This window comes from Acanthaster planci, linkage group LG08, assembly GCF_054643075.1.
Source record: "Acanthaster planci isolate LZ-2023a linkage group LG08, COTS_SCS, whole genome shotgun sequence".
Lineage (NCBI taxonomy): Eukaryota > Metazoa > Echinodermata > Asteroidea > Valvatida > Acanthasteridae > Acanthaster > Acanthaster planci.
Window position 1 is genome coordinate 13,506,638 of NC_141784.1, and position 14,995 is coordinate 13,521,632.

Genomic DNA, 14,995 nt, shown 5'->3' on the forward strand with positions numbered 1-14,995 from the left:
ATGAGTCTACTCTCCCACTGTCAACACTCGTGTACTTCCTGCTCTTCAGTTGTACCCAACACCACTCTCCAATCCTCCACATTTCACAGCGTGCCACTATTAGCCGATGTCTACATTCCTGCCCAGCTGGCCTGTAACCAGGCAGCTGAGATGTGCGAGGTTCTGACATCAATTAGTGGCGCGATACACCGGTGACACTCTGGGTTCAAACTGGGGAAGGTTCAAGGGACACAGAGAGAGAGCCTGTTGTGATAGCAGGCCAGAATCTGAGGCCACTTTCCTCTTAGAGATGCTATATCTCAGCATCCCCAGATCTTGGCATTTAGCTCCATATTGATTCATATCACACTGAGGCTTTTGCCGTCTTCTACATATAGCAATGTGTTTGCTTACTCTGCAATAAATGATTCAAGGGTAACTTCAAAAAATGATAACCAAAAATATGTGAGTACCGTACACGTCTGTAAAATTTAGTGGATTGCGCGCCCTTTCCAACTACCCATCAAGAACCCTTTACCCTCCATCAAATCACTGTTCTGTTCCCTGTCACCGATAAACACTGTGAATACACAGACAGTTACATTAATTACCGCCTAGCATGGACGTTCCTTTTTTGTGTGACTAGTTGAGCAAACTTGGTGCATGACTCATTTTTCTTGAAGTGTGAACACTATACTTTAAGCTGGATATTTTTCAGTTTCAAGTACTGTATGCCTCTTCTTTTTGCTACAGATAACCCTGACCCCAGAATTCCTGTAAAACCTTTTTTTTTCTAGAGGAAAACCATGTGTGGACCTGGCTAAGTCTTCACACAAGGTTCACCAAACCTGCATTAAGTGGACCTGCTATGTTCTCAAGTCCACACAAGGAGGGTACCGTTGTCACAACACAAGACTTGGCACACATTGCTAAGTACAACCATAATTCTCCTCATTTGGCAGTTTACCATCCTCTTACAACTCCATAGCACACCCAGTTCTGGTGAATTCTTCTACAAATTTGACGCCAATTAGATCTCACAGTTTTGACTTTTGGAGATGGCCAACACAATGAGCACATGCTAACCACAGACATCATTCTTGGACTGGAGAAAAAATTGAATTAACAACTAAGTTTAAAGCAGTGACTGTGATTGCTAAAAAAAAGTGATGTTTATTCACCGACCCCTTGCCGAGAAAAACTGAAGTGAGTGATTCTGTGCAGAAGTGAACAAATGAAACCCTCTGTTCCCGACCCTCTTAAAAATGCGGCACATGAAACTTGGTAAGTCTGACAAGGAATCAATTGAGAAAACAACATCGGGTTTGGTTGATTCTCTTGTCCACTAATGAGAGACGTGTGGCAAGGGAGCACGAAGGCTGGCGGCACGAATGCCAGGGCCAATCTGTGGCTCGCTGTAAGAGAGAGTTCACAGGGTAATGCATTAACAAGAACCACACAAAACAAACTTACCGACCACGTTAAAAGTGCTTACGTTTGACAGAGAACGATTGGTGTTTTTGCTGTCATTAGAATGACAATACCACAGTCATTGACCTTTACTAGACAAACAACTGCCAGTACCGGTATGTTGTGGAGGTGCAATTTTTCAAAGCAAAAGAACATGACTCCATTTTTCAAGGATGGCTCATCCATGTTGCCTTGGCAACAGGCTGGCAAGCATTAGATTTGCTAAATTCCTGTTCTAACTTTTCCTTCCAAAAAAGTGCAAATGCTTCCAATTCAAACATTATTTCACTGACTGCAGTTGGCATTAACGGTCAACGAGCGAGTATTTGAAGAAGGTATGCGCCGCAATGCTGAAAGCTTCAAAACAGATCGCAAATTCAGGCCAACAGTGAGTGGCATCTCTTCTGAAGGATGCCATTCTGAAAATCAGTTATTTAACTTGATGTTGAGGACTGATTACTCCATCTGTTTGTCTCAGATCACAGTGAGCCTTGAAGAAGCTCTAATTCATGAGAATCCTTTGAATAGCCTACACTATGAATCATTCCCACGGTGGCTGTATTCAACAGACTCCCCTGACAATGCACAAAGTGAGGCACTGTATTTTCAAGGCTTTGGGTTGATTCAACCAGGAAATCTGTTTTTCTTACAAGCTTATGGACCTATACCCCTTCACACTCACAAAGTGGCTTTTTATTTCTAATTTTTGTTCAGGACAGACAAGTTGAAAATGACAGACAGGAATGTCCATTCTGGAGTGCAAATATTCCCAGAGGCTGTGACTCTGGTACCAGGCAGCCCCAAGTGTGAACATATCAGTGCAAGTGAGTGTGTGGACAAACATGCTCAGCAAGTACATGTAGCAGAGTAATTGGTGATTACAAAACTTGTAACAGCAATAATGCCTGACAAGATAATAATCCACAGTGTACAATGTAAAAACAATGCAGACAGGAGGCAAAGGCCCTGACATGTACATGTAAGTGAATGAGACCGGTTGGTGTATCTATTGCAAATGCCATTCTACACATTCAAATGTCGTTCGTAATTTGCTTGAGTAGCCATGCGGAGATTTCGGACACTGGCCAGCCCTTTCCTGTCTTGTGAGCCTGACTGTACGAGCACGAGACCTTGAGGAGGATTTAGTGAGTCTGTTAATCCCCTGAGCTGGCAGACAAGCCCGCACTGCCGGAAAAATGAGCAATGGAAGAGAGGAGGGGTTCTTGCACTTCCGAGTGCGTGAGTTTTGAACCAACTAGGCATTGACGAGATATGGCCACGCATAAGTTCTCACACTAATCACGCTACATGTATTCATCATTCATCCATCATGTCTTAACTGAAGCAACAGCAGTACTTGAGGGAATGTTTCCATACCATTTTTTTTGGGGGGGGGAAGAACAGTTCACAACCTTTTTTCAGTCAACACTGTCTGCCTTTAGTTGCATATTTCTGACATGGACTTGGACCCTGGAAAGGGATTGATCAGAACCACAAAGGTAAGAAAGCAAATCAGTTGTCAGTGCCCACTTTCTGTGAACAAAAAAATACACATACAACCAAGAATACATGAATTCTTTTGTAAAGCAGCTGCATACTCTTCTTGATGATGATGACAATAGCCAATTATTTTAATGTAACTTCTAATGTGATAAAAGAAGCCAATAGCGCAACAGACCAACAGATCCAAATGTCAGCAAGGCCCACCACAGAAAGGAAACAGATGGAGATGGAGTTTTTGGAGTGTTCTTTTTAGATCTCAGTAAATGAGGAGTCTTAAGGAATGTGCTTCCATTCCTTTAAGAGTGCAGCTGAAGCAAACATTGAAACCTTTGCCTTTCAGCATTCATTACTGCATAGAAGCGGGATGTGTTTCGGGAGAGCTTCAACCTCTCCTGATCAGGCTCAAACAATGACAGTGGGCCATGAGCATGCTGTTATCCTCAGTACCAAGACAGTGACGATCACAGAAGCCTTCCAACACTGTTCCTATGCCCATGTGATTTGCATTTCAGCCACAATGCACAATTTAACACCTGGTTCCCTGTCATCCTGTTATCATTCAAACAATCCTGCAATTTAATTGCAGCCCAACTCACCAGCATACGCAAGTTGCTAAACATTTACTTTTGATATCAAACCACCCAGTGGTGTACACATTTATGTAAGACGGGTTCTATCCAACAATCATGGGAGGTTCTAACCTCCTCCTCACATCTTGGCTCAGGTGCGTGCCCTTATCTCTCAGATAAATAGGTACAAATCTTAACGTGCCAAAGGGGGAAGTAAATATACTCAAAAGTTCAATTTATTCTGAATTTGTTGGGTACACTAACACTGGCCCAAACTGCCGAGAATTAGGCAGATTGAAACTAATTTGCCGGTAATGCATTCTAGCACCCCGGGCCAAAATTATGATCACAAGAACAGGTACCTGTAAGATGGTCCCTTTCGAGCGCTGTCTCGACAATGGACAATCGCACTGGGTCAGATACTGTTGCCATGGAAACCTGCCAAGAGGGAGGCAGCTAATGGCTGCCGACGACCATCACATGGGACAGCCCCGAGTTACTGCCACTATTCTTTGGACCCCGTATTTGTGATGGCACTTCCTAAACTCTGCTGGAAGATGACCTGGGGCATTTCAGCAACAATCAATTGATCGGCAGGCATCCCCTATTTACACACACAGACACGCACCCACTCACTCCAGTAACTAATTCTATGGATCAGACCGCTGAGAGTTGGAGAAGCATCTAACAAGGACTCTCCTGGGGTGCAAGGCTATCTGCTCCCTGCTAATTTTCTGCATGTAGAAGGTAGCCACACGCCTTATTCTCTCTATCTGTGCCAAACCAATTGCAATGAAACACAAAATGTACTGAACATGTACATTTTCAGAGCTTTAATAATCAGAGCTGTAATAATACCTACCCGGATATGTATAAACAAAACCAAGCAAAATCTTTGTAACTCCTGAAAAAAAAAAAAAACATCAGTTGTTGGGGCAGGCTTTTTTTCCCTGTTATTTCACCCTTTTAGCTATTGGCCCAAATGTGCATACATGTAGTTTTCCTTAACAACACAGCATGGAAAACAATGTTAACTGGGGTATTTGCACGCATGCAAGATAAGGGGTTGGCTGAAGACAATTCAACAGGAACGACAAAGCCACAACATATGTGCCTTTTCCTGGCAATACCCATAACAGATAACAAGTGGACTCATGACCTCATCAACCCCGATAAGACAATGCATCCACAGCTGGTTTAGTGTATCAGGTTAGCCATTCACGTCATTGAGCAGGAAACAACACAGTCCTTTTCCTGAAACCAGTCAACAAAGGGCCTCCCCAAAATTAATTGGATATCATCAATATCGAACTTGTGACTCTTGTTTTTTTTTTTAACTCAAACAGCAGAAATTTCTTCTTGTGAAAGTGAACACCGCTTTGGTGTGTATGATTGATATGCATCGGCATGCAAACCGTACATGTACAGATTGCTGTTCTAAAGCTGTGTAGTATAACCCAAGTCTACCAGGTAGAATGTGTCGTCACTGCTTTCATAAAGAGTCAGGCATGTCAAAAATTACCCTTTTTCTTACTGTCACAATTTTGTTTTTATAACATCGTGCTTGACCATTTTGACATGCTTCAACAAGTAAAACATAATCAATGTAAAAATTACATAAACGATGCCAGGGGGCAAACATCTTAATGACTGCATTTTGCATTATCACAAAGAGACACGAACATGTCTGCCCCTTACCGCTTACAAACTGTAGTGCCCGGGAAGGCATAAAACTGAGATTTTCATTTTTACGAAGAGACACACATCTTTTTCCATTTATAGATGCATCTGTTTACGCATGCATGCATACCTTTCCCATGGTTTTGAAAAACACACACAACAGAAGGGCCAGGATGTAGGAAAACAACAATTCTCATTTTCACAAAGGGCCGTGCATCGTTGATGACTAATTTTGGTTAATTAACCACAGTGTTCATTCCCATTCTCGAATCCGTGTAAAAGTTCACCTTTCAAAAAATCATTTGAAAGTTTCCTTACTGCATAAAGTTGTTGCAAAACATGTGTAGTTCTTGAAATTTCACTTGAAATTAATTATCTCAAAAAATCTATCCTTCAAAATCCACCTGTTTGTCAGGGTGAAAAATGGTGGCCGGAAGCTGCACGTCTAATCCCTTATTCGTCCAGCACTCATACACACGCAACATCTGGGAAGTCTTATAGAAATGGACCACATGTTGAACTGGAACTCTACTCCTGTACACAGCCTCCCTACAGTTGCCGATGAATGTGTCACATGCATGCACACATATGCCATTGATCGCTCTCCAGATGACCAAACATCTTTGCAGGGGCCTGGAGGAACGCTATAGTTTCTATTAGCTTGAACTAATCAACAATGCCTGAAAGACTGCACCTCGTAGTCTCCACAAAACTTGGGTTTCATCCAAATATTTTGAAAGAGCACGTCCCTCCTGGTCTATCTTTACAGCGCATTATGCTGCTTTGCAGCTGCGAGGGTGCCATATGAACTGTCCGCACAATGGGTAGAAAAGTTTCTCCCAAATCCTTCCTGAGTTCGAGTCTCATCTTTCCCACTTGTATTTATATTGCCAACCTCGGCAAATACTCCGCCTCTTATGCAGGCATCTTGTTTTACAGCACTCTGGCCAAATTGCACTTTCCATCAAAGGAAATCACGCGATTCAATCAAGCCAATACGTGCCTCTGTTTCTCTTTTCTCAATTTTTGAAACTTCGTACCAATTTCAATGCGTCTTGTTGCGCATCGGTATCTCACATTTCCACGCATCTCTCAGATTCCCTCTTGACAGAAATTTGCAAAAAAAATTCTTTAATAAAGACGGGACTGCAGTAAGCATGCCAAATCATTTCTGATCACAACAGCTCCCAAGGTAAAAAAAAAAAAATGGAACCAATGATATCTTAGGTGTCTTCCCTTAAGGCTAGAATTCAAGCGTCCATATTGTCGTCGATGCAACATGACCGTCTACATATTCTGATCAATTCGCAAATGAATCAAAGGCGGAAGACAATGACCTACCACAAGACAAGTAACAGATACATTTCAAAGCGCGCACTCTTTTTTCTATGTTTCTCTTAACCCTTTAAAAACTGGACCCAAACCCAGTCTGACCCAGCCAACCACCCCCAGGTTGCATCCACTCTGTAAATTGATCCAAAATGGGGAACAGTAACCAAGAAGGCCCCAGGAGGTTGAAGCCTGAGAAAAAATCCAATATTAGATCTGTGGCATTCTTCTGAACATGACCATGAAAAGTACAGCCCCACTTGACCCAGAGATGCACAGGCAGTTTCAGCTACATCTATGCTTTCGGGATTAGAGACGGCCCACCATGCAAAACACATGTATCCCTTGCGCATATAAAAGAGTCTCTGTTTGGATCAGGGCAATTTCAGCCGATTGAAACACGACCAATACACAGCCTGTTGTTCCACCTGACCGAGATATCCATGTTGCAGAGATGATGCATTATGAGAGGAGAGGAACCAGTATTCATCCCAGTGCTTATCATTCCCTGCACGCCTCGACAGAAATGAGAAGAGGAATTTTTACCCATCACGTCACTCACCGCACACTTTGAAGCAGACAGGTTGGACGTCAAGCATCACACCTCCAATCCTATAAAATGGTTGGGGGGGAGGATTTCAAAGACCTGTAGAACACATGCGTCTGCTCAGAACAGAATGTTTAGCTTTGCAACAGCTTTTGCAACAGTTACAGCTTAAGCGTCCTGTGATGTGAACTTGTCAGGACTGGTTTCCAGCTGTATCCAGATGTTTTACTGCTCAGCAAACAATTTACCAAGTGTCATTTTCTTGTCCCGTACATGTATCTCAGTGAAATCAGGTCCAAGTGACAGATACCGAGGTCGCCATCAATTTCTACCTATGAACTACAAATGACGTTTAGGGGAAGTGCACCCTCTCTGGTTTTATTAAAGGAGGGAAGTTCTTTTAGAAGTTGCTTCAGAGGAAACAAGTGCAGAAAGTACCAAACTTAGAAGCTGAACAGGTAAACCAAGCGATGATCAAACACTCCAGAAACATGTTTTCGATCGGGTGTTTTCTGCGGCCAATGGAACTGACCCAATTGCCAATTCCTGGAGTGTGAAGGCGGCTTGATTCAACCAAAACTGTCATCTGCATGCTGAGAAATATACGACCATATTGTGTCTTCCAACTTAACAACATACCAAAAACCCAAGATGCTGGTTTTACATGTAACCTCAATTTTAAGTAGATTGAACTCTAATTTCACCTCGGTAAGGACATTAAAGTTATCCATCAAACATAAAGCAGGAGTTATAATCAGTTCAAAATGCATGTAAATGCCCTAAGCAAAGCAATCATGATAACATGAGGCCCTCATGGCCAAATTCAAGTTGGAAGGTGTTGATTTTTGCAAGTTGAAAGCGAGCAAATTGCTGCTTTAAATTCTCATTGGCATTTGTCTTTGTGCTGATAAAGAACTCACCTTCATACAAAAATTTTGACTGCTGTTTTCTGTGGGGCAGTGACAAAATGATCACGTTTTAAAATGGACCACACTACTACAAACAATTCCTTTCAAGAATCTGTAAAAATAAATTCCCTTTTGCTTTGTTTCCTTGAAGCTTAGCACTCCTCACATCGACAAGCTCCGCCCCACCCCCCAGAACAGACTACAGAATGGATAATCTGATTTCAACTTGCTCTGGATCCCTAAATCCACGCTCAAACAAACTCACAGTCACAGCGTGAGCGAGTTTACCTGCATCAACAAGGAGCTGCTCAGGCAGACTCATGCATGGTATTTATTTTCAACTCCCCTTGAAGAAACAAGCAATCTGCTGTTTATTTAGTATTCTCCACAAAAAGAAATGTCAAGGGCACTCCTGTTTTGTTTTGAAACGGAAAAGAACGCTCACGCAACATAAACAACAAAGGGTATACTCCCCAGCTGGAAAATATGTCCCCCCCTGCAGCCTGATACCACACTGGGGATATTTATCTTATCACAGCGCTCCTCCACTGAGATATACATGGACGATGTTCCCTCATTGAAAGACGTACCCAAATCACGTTATAATCCCATTCGGAAGATACTGTCCTCTCCCCAAGGAGCTCAAGAAGGTATCTCCTTTGGGAGACATTCTCATGGCATGTTTATTAAATACCCAACCTTGGCCCTTTTCTCACACCCCAATCAAGGGAGTACAACCCCTCTAAAACCTACCTGCTTATCATCTACTGTGACTCCACTGATTCCATTCCCTCCTCTTCCTCTCCATCCCCTTCCCCTTCCTCCCCCTTGGGGACCTCTGCAGGAGGCTCGTACGCCTTCTCACTCGGGGTGACCACAACTCCATCCCACACAGACATCTCGGTTGCTATGGCTGCAGACAGAAAAGTAGGGAGACATATAATATGACTGTGCGCACGTCCCCGGCTAATCCCGATTCCCGGGCACGGTTTGCTCCGAGCTTCCTCTAAATGCTCCACTCAAATGTTGATACAACAGCAGGCAGACGACTCTTTTTGACACAACTACATATGTTTTTTGAGCTCAACCTTGCCCTCATCAAGCCTGACTTCCTTGCACCCAGTTGAATTGCAACAGAACCAAACAAGAGCAAACCATAATGCCTGCCGAACATGACAAAATCCACTGGAGTTTGGCCACTGCTGGACATTGTGGTACTTCAGCATGACTTAGAATACTTTTTTAAAAAATATATCTGTTGGGTTGTATGTATGAATTCGTAGATAACCACCTTCCTGAATTGTTACACAATTTTGTTCAATCTAATGGATAAATACATGAAAAGAGTACTCAGTAAAACTGCGTAGGCCTATATATGCCACATCAGAACAAGTATTTTGTAATACACTAGTTCATTTGAACCAAAAAAAACCTGGAACTTCCACTGTCTATAACTAATTGCCTTTAAAGTAATACATTCAAAAATAAACCAAAAACATGCCCACAAAATTCAAAGAAATACCAAATTTATTATTTTTAAAAGCTGGCTCGGCCATTCTACGTCGTTTAACTGTTTTACATTATTCCATTATTGTTAATAATTAGTTTCTGTTTGTCTCATTCTTTACTTTGACTGTTTTATTTGTAATTATCGCAAGCTTTGGCTCTTAGGGTGATGCCTCCAAAGCATGGAAAGAAATGTTGCCAAAGTTAGTCATTTCCAACACATCCATTTCATAAAGGAAGAACACCACGCTTTTGCAAGTCCACCTTATTGTCAAAAACTCTTATTACTGGATAGAATTTTTTTCTCCATCACATCAGATACATGCACACCTGTCACTGTCAACTATGACATGACAATGTGCGGTGCTGGTGTCATTTGTCATCATTTATGGACAGCCTTCTGTCCATTCAACAGGCTAACCATTACCAGTGGTGCATGGTCAGCTCACCCCCTCCTGCCCACTCATCACTGCACTGAGAATGCCATAAAATGCAGCAACTGACAACAGGGGCAAGTACCAGCACCTCCAAGGTCATGGCAACTGTAGCTGGATTTTTTTCATCTTGTTTTCTAAAAAACAACGAATGCCATAGGCATACACTGGTTTTTATCATTGTGCTATATGAAAGACCCCATTCTTCTACGCATTTTTCTTTTTCTCTCTTTCCGATTCCATTATCTCCTTAAGCGCACTGTACATCTTTCGGTCATTAGAAACGATCTACACGTTCTTTTAACCATGTATCATTTCATTTGACATGTAAAGTCCTGAGACTGGTCACATGTTGAACCAAAGTTTCAGGCAACAGTTGCTGAGGCTTTAAACATATTCTACTTTATTGACAGTTACTGCCTCACTTTGAATTGCGGTATCTTTGATGCTTATATTAACACCATGTCAGAAACATAATCTGGCACATGGGTTGCCCAATGTTCCATGTAAATGTCTACATCAGATGCTATACAATTAACACACACACTTAAAGCACATGTACCTGTGAATTGGTGAGGATATATACATGTACATATGCAACAGGTTGCAGGTGGGTACCAAGAGGAAACTAACTGGCTAGCTTCATTTTCATGTACGGTAGTCCAAGTAGTTTCAGTATACATAGCTAGCAGGAAACCAGTTGGCTCCAGCCGAGGTTTCATTCTTACATTTGGCAGCCTATACACTGAGAAAAAGCTGCACAGTGTGACATGGCTCGAACTCAAGTCCAAAGAATAGCTGAACAGAGTTTGGCACTGTGTGAGTTTCATCTAGCAATAATTTGCAGCTGTGCAAATGCAAATATTTGCATTTACCTTTAAGACACTGGTGAATCATGGGAATTTCTTTTTATCAGGCTACCGCACACAATAAATAGGCCTGTTTGGAATTTGATCATTCACCAATTTACACATCCCCATGCTGACCAAACAGAGACCTTTAACACTTGTGGGGGCATACCTACCGTGTTACACTAATGCAAGTATACTCAGGAACCTAATGCACATTTGTGCTGATAGTAAATTTACTCGTTTTCCGCTTGACTGCGACACCCAATCTAAATTACAGCATACAACCCCTTTACCTGTTTCTTCTCCTTCTCTTTCTCTCTTCTCTCAGGCCCAGCGGCACTAAGCCACTACTCCACTGATCAAGCCCCAGGGCCTGCCCCGCTGTTACACAATTGCCCCTTTGACCTAGCCACAACCTACATCACATTTACAGTTTTGCCCCTTTTCCATACCCTTTCCCTGGGAAGGATGTAGGTGCCCTATGCAGCTTGTCCATTGATGCCCTAGCAGTGAAAATTACATCACTGCTGGAAACCTGACACTCAATTGCCTCTAACATGAAATGTAAGAAGCAGGGCTGTGATACATGTATCGCACACTACGAATAATTCATATATTGAAATTCAAGATTGGGTGTCCATTTAAAAAAAAGTGGTGAAGTTAACCTAAAGATCCGATCACGATCATGATCTTAGACAAATGCAACTTATTCAAAATTTGGCAGCCAGAATGGTTATGAAAATATTATGATCACATTACATCTGTTTTGCTAGCTTTACATTGGTTGCCAATAAAGCAGAGGTGTGAATTTAAACTTTTGTGCTTGGTTTTCAAAATTTTGAATGGTAAAGCTCCGGTGTACCTGAAAGATCTTGTTAACATTCAACAAGTAACTAATTGAGAGTCATGCTCAAGGTCAGCCAGCAAAATGCAGCTCCACCAACCAGTGGAAAGAGTTGCCATTTTCTACAGTGATCGGGCTTTTTCGCTTTGCGCACCTCGATTATGGAATAATAATCTGCCTGTTTCAGTTTCAATCATATGATAAATTTAAAAGGTGTCTCAAAACCTTCCTTTTTAATGAGTATTCTAACTAATTTTAATATTTAGATATGATTGTGTATGTTTTTATTTTATTGTTTCAATATCTTTATTGTACTGCACTTTCAGATACTTGGTACAAAAAGCATTTTTAAAATAACCGTGTGGTGTTACCCCACCAAGTGCATGTACACACACTGTTGCAGTATACAGCTTTGAAGTCGATTGTGCACGCCCTATACTGGGAATTCAGTCCTACAGTGCTTCTCAACATAGTAGACATCAAAACAATGAAAAATGGATAGGTCCCTTCATCATTGGGGAGAGGAAAGCCAGAGAGCATGCTGACACTGAACTTGTGCGAATGGGTGTTCATATTTGTGCATATCCCACTTACCTTTTTTTTTTAAACATCATTTCTTTATTTAAGCCATAAGCTATGGCCGTGTCCGAAACGGGCTTCCAGAGCTACGGCTAGGCCTATTGTCTACGCGTCTCCACGCATTTCCGATGGAGCGAAGACCTAGACCTAGCTCTAGACAAGAGATTCGGATGCAGCCTTAGTTAAATTATAATTTATGTTACCGCCATAAAAAGTCATATCTATTTATTTCTTACTGTTTCCTGTCTAACCAGTTGGAGAGCCCCTCGATAGAAACCATGTTTCTTTTGGGTAATCCAGCGGGAGCTGGTTAAATACTTTTTATTTGTCTTTTGTATGTCTTGTGTATTCTCTCTCTCAACTGTAAACTTTGTTATTGTATCCTGTGAAATGTTGATCCCGAAAAATGAAATAAATGAAATGAAACGTCGATCTATGCAAACATGGGATGGAAGGTATACCAACAATCATAGGCCTACACTGTACATGTCGTTTCATGATACATCCTGGTGCTGTGGCGATGATAGAACTTGCACTGCTCCTGGGCAGCAAAATATATGTATCATACACCATAACATGAACTCCAGTCATGGCAGTCATGCCAGCTGTTTGATATATACACATGCATTGAACGTCTGTATTCTTTCACACATGTCATCCACTTACAGTATCTGAGCATCTCATCTTTCACATGTGTGGTCCACCTGCTGCATTTGAACATTTCACCTTATGGTTTTTCACACAGGGCAACTTCATCAAACTTTCACAACTGTTTACTCTTTACCTTACTTTTCATTGTGGGAGTCTATTTTTAATTCTTCATTTTTTTCATGACCGGGAAATGGTTATCAACGAATTCATTCTCTGGGGCCAGTTATTATTTGTCCCATTGAATTACCCACACTATGAATGTTAACATCCTCGGACCTATTAGCAGGATAACCCTGCATTTGTTTCGAGATATTAAAAACAAGTACAGCATGCTGAAAACTAGAAAGATAACAGAATCACAGCTGGCTAGAGGTTTTAAGAGAATCTATATGATGTCAAACGTATACCAGCTGTTAATCAAAATTGTAACTGATGAGGGAACGATTCATCAGACAAAAGAATACTATACTATATATTTTTATATGTACATGTACTGTTTACCGAAAATGGGTCACTTGGGAGACATTCCCATAGGAACGTGCATAAACTTTATTGTCCCATAATTAAATATTCCCTAATCTGATCTGAACCAAACTTTGTATGTTTTCAATTTAGACCATAATCTATCATCTCTCAAAATTTGGATGGTAAAATTCGGCCTCCTTCTGGTAGTTGGAGCATTAGGGAGACATTGAAATGTCTCCCTAATGACCAATGTCTCCCTAAGGTTGAAAAATTTACCACAAAATGTCCCCCTAGTGACCAATTTGTAATACTGTATAGTGAATACACATATACACTATACTATACATATTCGGGTCTAGTGCGAGAGCATCTGTAATTAAATTTCGCTGGGTGAACTTGACTAGAAAGATAGTGTGAAGATGACTTGTTGAGTCAGAGTGAGTGGCCACAGTGGTACGTTCGACAGCCAATCCCAATTTGTCTGGACACTCCAGAATGAACTTCAGTGGGCTTTTTTTTTCATCACGGCCAGCAACACCCCAGCCCAAAGCAGACGCACGACCCACAAAGATCCGACAGGGCCGGATAACAGCTCTGCAAACACCAGGTTTCTTGCAATATCCCCAAGACGCGAGTGACTGTACCACCTCTACAGATTTATTATTATGTTTCTCCTGTCAGTCAATACTGTAGCAAAGACCTTCTGAAAGGAGTATTGTCACCCGTTAGATGTTCGCAGTTGGATTTGCGTGTGTGTGTGTGAGTGCATCCAGAGTGTCTTGACGGAATAAAGCTATAACATGCCAGTACTGACAAAAGGAGGGAATGAACGGCGAGGAAACGGTGGTATTGATTTTGTTTTCAAATCAAATTGTTTAAATGTGATTAAACTGGTTACTCAGGAAGAGAATTTCTTGGCCAAAGGTGTTTTGGGTCCCTCCATTTCAAAGAGTGTCAAAAAAAATATGTATGGCAAGAGTTAAAAACCAAGAGCACAATCAGGATTCCACTATGAAAGCAAACTGCCACAAAGGACTGGCACGGAGTGTCCAGAAACCAGCAGTTCACTGTCCTTACGTCTCCTGACACAAGATCAACTCATTTATAAAATATTCATATGCATAACCAGTGCAGAGGCAGATCCAGCATTCAAAAAAAAAGGGGAGGGGAAGGCAAGCAGGAAGGGGGGAGGGACTCCCTCAATGGAAGTGAACCCAAGAGCAAAGTGTATTTCAAGTTATAGTTTCTGTTTTGAAAGTGTAGAGAAAAAAACCAGTTGAGAACCAATGAAATTCACTACATGTCCTTGAATTCAACAATGTGTACACCCATACACTCATTAGGGCCCTTCATGATCAGTCTGGTGCCAGAAGGGCTACTACCTTAAATAAAAGACCTTTAAATAAATGAAATAAGTAAGTAGATGTAATTCACACACATAAAACTTGCATAAAATACACGGTACCTGCAATACAACACAATGTCAGCTCTTAATTCTGAATATATCTAACTCCAGCTAAATAAATTTTCATGACATTTGTAATTTGAGATACTCTTTGAGACTACTAGGAAAAAGCAACGGTGCAGCAGACATGGCAGTAGAGCGAGCAAGGAAGGGCAGTTGGCACAAGGTGTGCATGTTGGCCTAAAAGCTTGGACTTGGACTTTTATGAATATTTA

General features: G+C 41.5%; 1 protein-coding gene across 2 annotated transcripts in view; it reads right to left on the reverse strand.

The window, feature by feature from the left end:
- The window catches only part of ilf2 (interleukin enhancer binding factor 2), a 103,612-nt gene that overhangs the window by 22,881 nt on the left and 65,736 nt on the right, over nt 1-14,995 (reverse strand). Inside the window, exons 12-13 of one of the 2 annotated variants that reach the window (XM_022231351.2) lie at nt 8,739-8,898; nt 7,998-8,026 (exon numbers count right to left, since the gene is read on the reverse strand). In XM_022231351.2, the coding sequence (XP_022087043.1) occupies nt 8,750-8,898 (149 nt within the window). In that variant the 3' untranslated portion in view covers nt 7,998-8,026; nt 8,739-8,749. The remainder of the gene's footprint in view (nt 1-7,997; nt 8,027-8,738; nt 8,899-14,995) is intronic. The other variant, XM_022231348.2, reaches the window with a different exon arrangement.